Below are 12,220 nucleotides of genomic sequence, written 5' to 3'. Positions count from 1 at the left end.
ACATCTCTGCTTCTTGTGAAAACAGATGTGAAATCCAAGTACCTGGAAGAAGTCTACCAAGCCATGTGTTAAGATCTCCATTTCACACCCATGTTCAAGAAGAAATCTCATGCACAGTAAATGCTATTTTATTCCAAGCATGTCTCCATTTAAAAGTTTGGTGAAGAGCAATCCATCCTTGCTAAAGGGACAAAGATCATCAGAGAGAGAGAAGGGAAAATGCTGAGGGATGTGCAACCCCATGGAGCATTTCTTTGAATACGTTAAGAAAATAAGTTATACTGTTCTGTAGAAAACTAGAACACTACTAGTTTCTTATGACCTCCCATTTATAATAGAAGAAGAGGTTTGTGTAGCCTTTCTAGAGAAGAAGGTTTGACCTGAAAAATGAACTGTAACAGATACCAGTCCATGGGAAAGTCCCTGTAAGTGATGTGCTCGAAGCTGCACCCCCGCTTAACTCTGAATAACATGCTGAAGGGAGGAACTCCGTTCTGTTTCTGAAATCACAGAAAAGAATAAATCCTTGGCTGTTGGCTTGGTACATACACAGCCTTACCAAACCAAATGTGGGTTTTCCCTTGGGGTCAGTTTTTGTCTTTCCACTCTGCAATAGCACCCACATGTGCTTGCACACACACTCTCACACTGAAGCTTGAGGGAAGAGAGCAGATGAGCAGGCAGCTAGAGCAAACATATTCATTTACACTTGTTTACTCTAACTAGATCCAAATTAACTTGCGGAATACTCCCTTTGGGCCTGGTAGGCTGTTGAAAGCAGATCATTTGGTTTTCCTCCTGATAGTTCCAGTAATTGTAGGTTCCCATCTGCTGGGCTCCTCTTCTCATGGAGAGCTCCTGTCTTCTGTATCTCCATCCCTGCAAGGGCACCTCAGTTACAGGTTCTCAAACACCTTTTTGTAACTCCATGCTATGGCAAAGCAATCCTGACATGGCACTGGCAGCAGATTTCATCTTTCAAGAAACAGACTGACAGCGACATCAGTTTGTCCCAAAATGATGTTTTTCTGTTTTTATACAAGCACCACAAGCACTTTTCCTGCTTCCCTAATGAAGCGCAGTTCACTCTGCCTAAAACATGGTATAGATAGGATAACAGTTTAATACCATTCCAATTAGATAATAGAGCAATCAGAAAAACGCTCACATTTTAACTTTCAAACTTAGCATGATTTAACAGAAGAACAGGGAAACTGCAGAATAGGGAAAGTAAATTAATACAGCTGCTTTGCAAGCTGCAAACTACTCCATTACACTCAGAGATTTCAGAAACAGAGGTACTGGACTTCCCTCAGTGAAGCAGGTGAGTATTTCCCTGCATCTCTCCTTCTTCCTATCTCACACATAATAGATGTTTTATTTTTAATGGCATGAAATCAAACACTTTGGTATGAACACATTGGACACTGCTTCCAATACGCAGCAGTAACTTACAGTAAAATACATGCAATAAGGAAAACAATAAATACCAAATCGGTGAAACAAAGAAAAACACAGTGCAACAAAGACAGGGCCTTAGAAAATTCTATAGGTGTAACCTGAATAAAAAAATACAGTATTTTAAAATATGCAATTGTGTAAGAAAGAAACCACAAGACAAATTATTTCAAAATATCTCATAGTTTACCATAAAATAGTTGCTTGAACATTTAACTACTGCTCATTCTGTTGACAATCAAACAAAATAAATATTTGACTGTGTCTGGAGCAACATTTCTGATACAAAATTATCCAGAATCAAATAAAACTTGGAATCAGGAAAAGCAAGCCAGGAGGGAGCTTAGGAGGTCTCTGCTGTAACCTCCTGCTCACAGGAAGTCAACTCTGAGGTCAGACCAGGCTGCTCAGGGGTTTATCCAGTCAGTGAAAACCTCCAGGTTTGGAGACTACACCACCTCTGTGGACAAGCTGTGCCTCTGCCTGACTAATCCTCATGGGGCAAAATGTGTCTCCTGGAGGCTGGAACTCCTATGCAAATGTCAGCTAAAATACACTTTTTTGTCAAGAACCTCCCTCCCTCCTCAACTTGTAGCTGTAAACCTGTGTGGGACCTGATGTTCCAAGGTGAGATCTGCTGTAACCCTGTGGAGCAGCTGCTCACTGTACAAAGTGCTGTCTCTAAAGCATCAATCACACTGGAGCACACAAGTTAATACCTTCCTCATTAAAACACTTTATTAATAAGTAAATAATAAAGATGGCAGCAAATATTTCATGACATGATCAAGTTTTAAAAAATCTCAGAGTAAACAGAAGCACTGCCAGCTAATTAGTTATGACAATGTCATATGCCCTCAAGAAAAACAGGTCAAATCTTGAAAATAATCAGAACTTTCTTCAGCCTTGTCTGAAATGCAAAACTACACACAAAATGAGGAAATCAACCTCATAATTAATTTACTATTGCTTAGTAAGGCCTCAGGAGTGAGGACTGACCTCTCCAGATATCTAAATGCAGGTTGAGCCAGTCACTGTGGCAATAAAAAAACAAGAGAAGAAACCTGACAATTTTAAGTCTATATTGGGATAAAATAATTTGAGCTTACAAATTTTCTGTTCTCTCCACTGATTTTAAAGAAGCACAGGACAACCTCTGCACTGTGCCTCCCATCCTATGTTAACATCCAGAGATGTGTTCTTGGCCCACCACTTGTGTCAAACAATACAAATTATCATATGTGTCTTTTACTGTGACCTAAGCACAAATAAGAGGCTTTGGTATGTTCATGCAGACATTTCTGCTAAGCTCAAAATGGTAACTAGTAAAGTTACAGCTTTACTAAACAACAGCTTGTTTGTGTACTGCATCCTCTATAAAAAAACCCATGAGAATTAGCAGAATGACAGCTTAAAACTTCTGCATCTGTACTGTGAAGTTACATGACCAGCTAGCACTGGTCAATTCAGAACTGCATAACTCAAGCACGGTGGGTATGTTGCACTGTTCAAGTTATTCCTACTATCTGCATTAACAATAATGCCCCAAGGTTCCAGTAAGATCAAAGTCCAACTATATTACAGAATACAGATGTTCGTAACACTTTGCAGTGGACCAAAACATGCCACTGCAGCACCTGAGGTTGATCCTACTTCCAGGTGTATCCTGCGTTCTTCTATGTGGAGATGTTGTATCTCCCGAGGAAAGGGCAGCAGTTAAGCATAAATGCTACATCTAAGCCACTGCATCTTTCCCTCTGTAGGGGACCAAAAGAGCAGATCATGGAATCATCGAATGGCTTGGGTTGGAAGGGACCTTAAAAATCATCTAGTTCCAACTCAGATATCTGGGTTCCTTCAGCTACAGCTGTTACAATCACTACAGCTGAGTCTTAAAGAAGCAGATCTTGCTTCAGCTGATGTATAAAACAGACACAGCACCAGAGAGGTGAACTGGTTTCCCAAGATCATTCAGAAGGTTGTGGAGAAAGCCCAGACAGATGCACTACACCATACTGTCTCCCAAACCAGCAACTGAATCAAGATCTCTTATTTCTCACAGACAAGTCATAAAATCAGGTATGTACTTATGCAGCAATGCCAACAACCAGCATCAAACATCAGTGAGCAAATCCATCAGCTATCAAGTGCACGGTCTTGAAGACCAAGTAGGTCTCTGGTAAGTCTTACAGAACCAGGGAGAGGGGACGAAGGGGGAATTCTTCTCTATTTACTCACATTTAGATCACCATACAGGTACAGAAGTGCCACGGGGAGGGAAAGGAGGAGCAGTTCTTTCCCATACATTGTGAAACAGTAACAGAAACGAACTGAAGTGACCCTTAACTGCTGCTGAGGTCTCAGCTCGCTGGCCAGCGAATTCACGCTTTGCTCAATACAACCTTCTCCTATCTGCAGTCACTGCTTTACAAATTAACCTCACTGTCACAGTGACTGGCGGGGGAGGGCTTATTTTCTCCAGTGACAAACAGCTGATGTTTGCCTGTTTCAGATCCCTGCATTAGCAAATATTGTTCAAGTGCTGAATTCCTAAGCAAGCTGAAAAATGCATTATTTAAAACATGATTGTGTTCTGGCATTGCACAATATTAACGCTGCTAAAGCTACTTAATGCTTACACATTTAATGCATTTAGACAGTAATTTGGTAAATTTTAACTGAACTTTTTAATAACTGTTTCTAGTCATTCATGAATTTGGCAAATCTGGACCAAATGTTTCATTGGTCTCCATGTATCATTAATTGCCCATCCAGTCTCCTCTTCTGCATGACCAAAATTCCTGCTTTTTGATGAAGATCTGCTCTTCATTTGGTCTCTCCTGTTAGACAACATGCACCTCAGTCAGATTTCATTTGTGTTTTCAGTTTGGCAAGACCAGTGAGACATTCATCTCTCCATTTTCTCCTGGCATCCAGGACTTTTGGAACAACTGGAATTTTTTCAGACAGTGCCTGGAAGAGAAAATTTAAGATGATTAAATTTCACTTTCTGAATGAAAAGTTTTTCACCAGCATTGTTTTTCTGCTTTCCCTGTGTCAGACCGTCACCATCCACACAAACTATAATGCAGACTATCACAAGAAAGAGGTCACTAATTATTTACATGAGTGACTGGAAAGGAGCCAACCTGTATGGCAAGAAAAACGCTCCCACTTGGATAATTGTATCCCGAACGTGGCAATGATGATGACTACAGAAACAACAAAGCATCAGCTTCTTCCCTCATTTTGCTCCAAACAGCCACTGTCTAGTCTCTTTAATGATAATCTTTTATTAAGTAGAAAAGAGGCAACCTGGCAATTTATGTTGCTGAAAATGTGTTCTGAACCAGATTCCTGTGTGTAGTTCACCACAAATGCAGTGAAGGATATCATGTTTATTAAAAACATTTTGTTTTAAGAATACCAGTTATAATAAAAATTACAGGGGAAGACACACAGCAAACTCAGGGGAAAAAAGTATTTCTGAGTGCACAGTCAAAGTTGTCTTAGAAGTGCCAAAGACAAAGAAGTTGTTTTGAGAGTGCAGATACAGACCACAAGGTCATCTTTGCCAAAATAGTAGCTGAGGTCTTAGGCTTAAAAGGCAAGTGTTGAGAAAGTGGGTAAAACCTGGACCTGCTACCAATGACTGGCAAGCTGCAGTCACTCCAGAAAAAAATCAGAGGGAGGGATGGAGGAGAAAGATAAGAAATGTTTAGTGATTAACAGAGGATCCCTGCAAGCCTATCTTTGGCACTGAAGGTAATAAAGAGACAGAGAAACAGATGGTAAAGTGGAATCCAGCCTTCTATAAAGGAAGTCAAACTGTTTCATACCAATTAAAAGCTTCTGATTGTGAATGACTCCAAAATTATTACTGATTGTTATTATAAGCAGTCTGTGTTGTTTAAGCATAAAAGAATCTCTTTCCTCAAATTGCATTAACATAAATAGGAACACAAAATGCTATCTTCCAGACAGACTGCCTCCATATTTGGAATTAATCTCTGACAGCTGATCAGAAATTATTCAACCCCTAACGTTCTTTAGTGAATCATTTAAAAAGGCAGCTTTGAAAAGGAAGAGTTAGGAAATTACCACACTTCAGTTGATTCCTATGGTCCTTCAAAATTACTACATAGTGAGTGTAAAGAAACTGTGGGCTTAGAAATGTTAATAAACAAACTAGATCCCAATCCAGAACAGCACTTAAACACGTTTTATCTTTAAATGTGCAAGGAACCTTACCAGACTGCTCACATGCTTATCTTAAACATGTATTTGTACACATTACAAACTGGAACTCTGGTTTGTAAAGTATAAAAAGAACACCCAGAAGGAAAAAAGCTACGGGTTTGTGCAGGAAGATGGAGTAGGAGGAAGACACAGGATGAATATTCATGCAGGGAAGGAGGCTGAGCATAATACTATAAGAGGACACAGGAGAGAAGTGGTAAGGAATAGCATGAAGGATTTAAAGCCAACAACCCACAGCTGTTAGCAGCTGACTCCTCTGACTAGTAATAATATTACTGGTAATAATGTGACTGCTAGGTCACTTTCCCATGATGTATGTCCAAGTGCTTTCAAAAAGGACTCACATGCATGCTGTACTGACCTTTTTCCTCAAAGTACACATTCACATAATAAATACAGGCTACAGATATCCCCAGCAGTAAACTGAAATAGTACAAATGTTAAAATAAAAACTAATGTTCTTTGTTCTGAATGTCACTGTTTTAATCAACTTGGTATTTACCTGATTGACTTTCTGCACAGTTTCACCTGAAAATTCTGGAACTGGCCCAAAGGTGTTCAGAACAAGTCTCATTCCTTCAGCATATCTTTCACAATAATTTGAAACACCTGAAAATAAGAGTGAAAAGTTACATTTCAATAGAAATTCCTGGTTAAGGTCAGCAAGGCTCCCTGTGCTTAGGCTGTAAAGAAGAAATTACAAAACACCACCTAGGCATGTAGGAATGGTGTCAGGAAAGCCAAAGATCAGCTCCAGTTGAAACTTCCAAGGATGTCACGGGCAACAGGAAGGACTTCTAACTAGCATGCCCTTGCAAGTCTGCTTTCTACTGCATTTTAAACATCAGGTCAGTCAATGCACCAATGTCATTACAAGAGCTTCAGATGACTGAAGGCAAATATTGCACCCAACTTCAAAAAAGGTAAAAAAAAAAAATCTGGGATACTACAGGCCAACCAATTTCTTTTCTGTCCCTGAGAAAATTAAGGAGCAAGTCCTCTTGAAAGAAATTCCTGGACACAGGAATAAGGAAGTGATTGTGACAATCAGCATGTGGTCTCCGATGGGTACATCATGGTGTAAATCATGTCTAACTGATCTCGTTGCCTTCTGTGATTAAATAATTGTTTGTGAAAAATAGGAAAGTAGTGGATATCATTTACCTCAACTTTAGAAAGGCATTTGACGTGGTCTTTCATTATATTCTTGTATCAAAGCTAGGACATTAGGGTCTGTCTGTCTGGACAACCAGATGGACAAAAAAATGTGTTGGACAAGTAGGCTCAGAGGCAGTGGTTAATGGACTGCACTCCACCTGGAGGCCAGTAAAAATGGAGTATTGCAGGAATCTGTCCTGAGATATGTACAGCTTAGCAAAACATGCTCATGAAGTTTGTGAATGGTATCAAATTGGGTAAGAGTGGGAGCTAGAGTTCTATGGACCAGCTAATAACACTGAAGGGCAAGACTGCCCTTAGAAAGGCTGGAGGAATGAGCCAATATAAAACTTTAACAAGGACATATGCAAGATCTTGCACCTCAGAAGGAAGAGCTCCTTGCAACAACACAGCCTTGCGAACTCCAAGAACTCCTGGTAGTGGCAGGCAGAAAGCTGCACATGAACCAGCAGTGTGCCCTGACAGCAAAGAGGGCCAACAACAGCGTGGGCTGTGTTAACAGATTGAAAGTTAATTAACAGTAGACTGAAGGAAGTAATTAATATGCTTTACTCAGCACTCATGAGACTGCGTCCAGAATACTGCATTCAGTTTGAGACTCCCCAGTACAAGAAACCACTGACAAAACAGAGCAACTTCAGCAGAGGCCACCAAAACCATGGGGCCTAGAGCACTTGTCCTGTGGGGAAAGGTTGGGGGAGCTGGGTTTGTTCAGCCTGGAGGAGAGATGACTTTGGGGAAACCTACCAGCAGCTCCTCAGTGCTGCTGCAGTGCCTGTGAGGAGGTCAGTGAGCAGCACACAGAGACAGGCTCTTTATGGTTGTTGCACAGCGTAAGGACAAAGGATGACAAGTGTGGATACAATATTGCTGCTAGCAAGAATTTTCTTGCTTCTTTCTAAGCCCGTGGGATAGTTTTCTCTCTCACAAAGAGATTAGCAGAAGTTCTATAAACTATGAACACCTGCGACCTTGTAGAACTATGTTTATAGTACAGTAGAAAAATATTTTGACAATGGATGTTTAGGACTTTAGCCAATCCATCCAGGGGGTGGCTGATCCTTTGTCCAGTTAGACTATGAAGAAAAAAGTCTATAAAAGAGTTTGTAAAATAATTAAATAAATCAATCTTGCTGCACAATTACTGCCTGCTGGATCCTCTCTCCTCTCCTCCCTATGGCTGCAGGATACAGTAATAGACAGGCACAATTTAAAATTAGGGGTTCAGACTGGACACTCCTCCAAGCACTGGCACAGGTTGCCCACAGAGGTTGTGCAGTCTTCATCTCCTGGGTTTTTCAAAACTGGATGAAACCCTGAGAGCTTGCTCTGACCTCAGGACCTGCTGTGAAGATGTTAAACAGATGGCCAGAGAACCTGCTAACTGGTAGTAACGGTAAAATGGCAATCAAGTAGACCTTGGCTGAATTAGAGAAAGACCCAGTTTCCATCAGCTCCAATAGGAATCTCAAAAAAAATTATTGTTGAGGCACTAGAGAGGAACTGAAATCATACATGAACCAAAAAGAGAAATTAGTCACTTAGCCAGACATATACATCTAGTAGACTTTTTAGTGCTATCAACTACCACATAATCAAGAAAGAATAAGGCAGCCTTTCCCAATCAGGACGTCAGGAACTGCACCACAACAGTAAATGAGCAATGCTTGTGTGGCAGTAAGCAAGCTGACACTGATGAGAATCACAGAATCACAGATCAGCCAGGTTGGAAAAGACTTTGAGATCATCAAGTCCAACCTATCACACCTACGTGAGTATCCTGATGACCACCCCAGATCTGAGAAGTTCTGGATATCCACTAAAGGCTTCTGAGAACCATAGAGACTGAAGAATTTGCATCCTTAGTTCTAGTTTTATTAGCTAGTTATCAAAGCAAAGAGGAGAAACATGCAAAACACAAAGGCAAGCAGTTCCGGTCACCAACTCTTTCATGAAGACTCAGGACATTGGACAGACTGAGAAATATGAACAGGAACTGCTCATGGTCCTATCAAACCACAAAATGCAGGAAATACAAGTGGGTAGGCCTGACTATCACACAAAAGAATGCAATCAGGTCAAGAGTCATTAAGTGATCTCTTTCCTCAACAGTTTCCTGGAATGCAATACTGTATGAAATCAGTATCTTAGAAATCACACCTGTCTAACCCTAAAAGGGTTGATGTTGGAATGAATTAATGGAAACCTCTGACTACTGCCAACTATGTGTCATAAACTACAACACTTAAGACTGCTCAAGATGCCTGAAATCGCTGAAGTACAGCGTTTCTGAAAGGCCTCTCAGGTCAGTAGGAGGATGGAGAACACTCTAGTTTCTGGGCCGAAGAAGAACTTTCAAAGGACAAAGCCTCAAGGAAGTATTAAATTTCCTTCAGCATTCTGAAGTCATGATGACCATCAGATAAACATCTGAAAGGACAGAACAGGAGAACATGTCCATTGCGTAAGAGCAACGTGGGGAGATTTGAGAGTATTCAACTCTCTTAAAAATGGACTAGAAACATTCTCCAGCATCTGAAGGAAGGAAAAGGCTCTGAGAAAAACAGCAGTCTTGTTAAGTAGCTTGAACCTGTATTTGGTGCCAAGAGTGTGACAATCAGCATTCAGTTAGTCTGTTTCCTTGTGTTATCTACCCATGGAGCATATGTGCTCCTAGAATACAACCTGGCATGTTCCAGCCTTCCCCAACACAAGAAGGAATGCCAGCTAGTCATACAGGCATATTGGTTCTTAATTATACAGAAAATTAGTATTTTGCTCAATTTTCTTGACTGATACCCAGCCAGAAACCTCCAGATTGCCTAGTGGGCTTCAAAACATCCCTGGCAGGAAGTGAGATTCAGGAAGGGAAGCATTCCTGTGGGATGTGGCTGTGATATCATCCTATCTCTTCACTGGGGGAAGAAGCAGAGACCACCATCCACTTCCATAAGCACTCTGGAAAGGAGCACTGGTTATAAGGGTTTTCTGACCATACCCTTCCATTAGCATAAGTGCTTGCCTATTACATTTTAACAGCTGGGCTCAAAGACTTTGGCACCTGAAGCCAACCCAGACTGACCCACAGGAGATGTGTGATCCACGTGAGCAATCGTGGGAACCCAAGACAATGCTGGACAAGACTCATGCACCAGCCACAAGACAAAGATAGTTACGTTTCAACTTCCTCATGTGAGCGTTGTCTTCTAACAGTGAGGAGTCTGAGCAAAAATGTTCCCACATCATGCAATATCATAGAACGTTCCCAGATGCAGAAGTAGAAATGACTGAGGCTGAAGAGTGCAGATCTCTGTTGGGTACAGCTTGCTAACCCACAGCTTCTAGCAGCAGCTGTTGCCAGCTGGACAATGACAAAAAAAATGGCAACTTAGTAGAATATGGCAATTCAAGCAAATCCCCATGAGCAACTGGCAACAGAAGGAATGGTAAACTGAGTAGCGTCAGTTATCAGTCTGGTGTTTACCCAGCTGACACAGGTCTATGACACTTAAACTGAATAGTTTGGATTTGGTACTTTTCCAAAAGTCAACGGGAACCTTTGAAACATCTGGCAAGCTTATGCAATAATAGCATAAATCTGAGTAGTTTTGATTGTGGTAGTCAGGAGAAGGTAGAAGAGAAGACTGTACACCAGAAATCTTTTTCACAAGCCCCAAGCTGAAGAGATAGCATTAGTATCTTGGGAAAGCTGAATGCTTAGATATGGTTGAACCATTTACCTACTGAATATGAACTCTCAAGCTGGACAGGACCTTTAAAGCTCACTCAGCCAGCCAGATCTGGAAATCAAGCTCTTACTGGCAGTTCACCTACTGCTTGAATGAATCAGAACAATTTTGGGGTGGGTGTATGTGGGGGTACACTTACAGCTTTTACCAGCTAGGCTAGTAGTTTAATGCCTTAGAAAGCCTCGAGCAGCCTAGAGGGCCAGCACGGGCAATCCAGCATTTCAGTAGCTCTAAAAGCGGCAAAATGGTAGCTGCAAATCCAATACCACCAGCAGAAGCAAAGAGGGAGAAATACAGCTCTTAGCTTGCTTAATTTCCCACAATTAGAAGCTTTCAAAGAAACAGAAGCACACAGATGTTCGCAGAAAGAGTTGCAAAGCCAAAAGAGCGCGGGCCCCGCCTTGGTCCTCTCTTTTATTCGGAGAAGGGGGGGGTGCCCGGCCAGTCAGACACTGCTAAAGAGTTTGAGTCACATTTGGTTTTGCCCGTGCTTGGAACAAAGGGGTTCAGCTTGGGGAAGGGGAGGGGAAGCTCGGAGCAGGCAGCAACAATTCCCTATTTTTTTTTCTTTAAAGCTGGGTTGTAACTCTTAGTAACTTAAAGTGCATAGAACAGTAACAACAGTGCAAAACATAATTGGAATCTATCGGCCCTACAACTCGACAGTACCTAGGATGTCTTTAGACTAGTTCCCCAGTTAAAATTCAGGGGGTTAGTCAGGACATCTATGGTATGCGGTATCAGGATGAAGATTTACAAAATACAGTGCAAAATGTGAGTGCAAAACAGTGCAACTTAATTTATGGGATTAACATCAAAACTTGCAGTAGGGGGTTTACATGAGGGTACAAAATCGGGATCCTTTTTACAGCGTCTCTTCCAGGAGGCAGTTTTAACCTCCTTAACTTTTGAGGAAGTGACATAAGGTTTTACCCATTTCCCTGGGATCCACCTCAATCCTTGAGGGGTAGATACACTGGCATACCCACATCCCCAAGTTACAAGTTTGTATGGTCCTTGGATTTTTTGAGTCTCTGGGTCCCAGATCAGGACTTCTGGATTTCCCTTCAGTTTCTGTCTCCCGGTGTTCTGGAAATGATGATAGATCGGAGGGTTCGGATCCTCAAAGGTGCCATTCAGGAAGTTTATGGTAAACAACGCTTTGCTGAGTCTGAGGATGGGTGAGTTGAGTTTAGTGGTCCCTGATTGTTGTAGCAACATTCGTTTAAGAGTTTGATGGGCACGTTCAACAATGCCTTGTCCAGCTGGGGAGTGAGGAATACCTGTAACATCCCCAATATCAAAATCCCCACTGCTGACGAAAGTTTTTGAACTCCTGAGAGGTGTAGGCAGGGCCATTATCAGTTTTTGTCTCCTCAGGTATACCGAGCACAGCAAAAGCTTGGACAAGATGCTTTTCAACATCCTTAGCCTTTTCACCTGCATGTGCAGAGGCATACATAGCACCAGAGAAGGTATCAATAGAAACGTGAATGTATTTTAATCTCCCAAATTCAGGGAAATGTGTGACATCCATCAGCCACACTTCACCGCTATTAATGCCTCTGGGATTG

At 41.5% G+C, this 12,220-nt stretch overlaps 1 protein-coding gene across 1 annotated transcript in view; it reads right to left on the bottom strand.

The window, feature by feature from the left end:
* Positions 1–1,105: 1,105 nt before the first annotated feature.
* Positions 1,106–12,220, bottom strand: part of CRYL1 (crystallin lambda 1) — a 55,461-nt gene continuing 44,346 nt past the window's right edge. The window contains exons 6-7 of the mRNA XM_008630993.2: positions 6,221–6,327; positions 1,106–4,431 (exon numbers count right to left, since the gene is read on the bottom strand). Coding sequence (XP_008629215.1) covers positions 4,318–4,431; positions 6,221–6,327 — 221 coding nt within the window. The 3' untranslated portion in view covers positions 1,106–4,317. The remainder of the gene's footprint in view (positions 4,432–6,220; positions 6,328–12,220) is intronic.

This window comes from Corvus brachyrhynchos, unplaced genomic scaffold, assembly GCF_000691975.1.
Source record: "Corvus brachyrhynchos isolate BGI_N302 unplaced genomic scaffold, ASM69197v1 scaffold363, whole genome shotgun sequence".
NCBI lineage: Eukaryota > Metazoa > Chordata > Aves > Passeriformes > Corvidae > Corvus > Corvus brachyrhynchos.
This window is presented reverse-complemented; position numbering and strand designations above follow the sequence as displayed.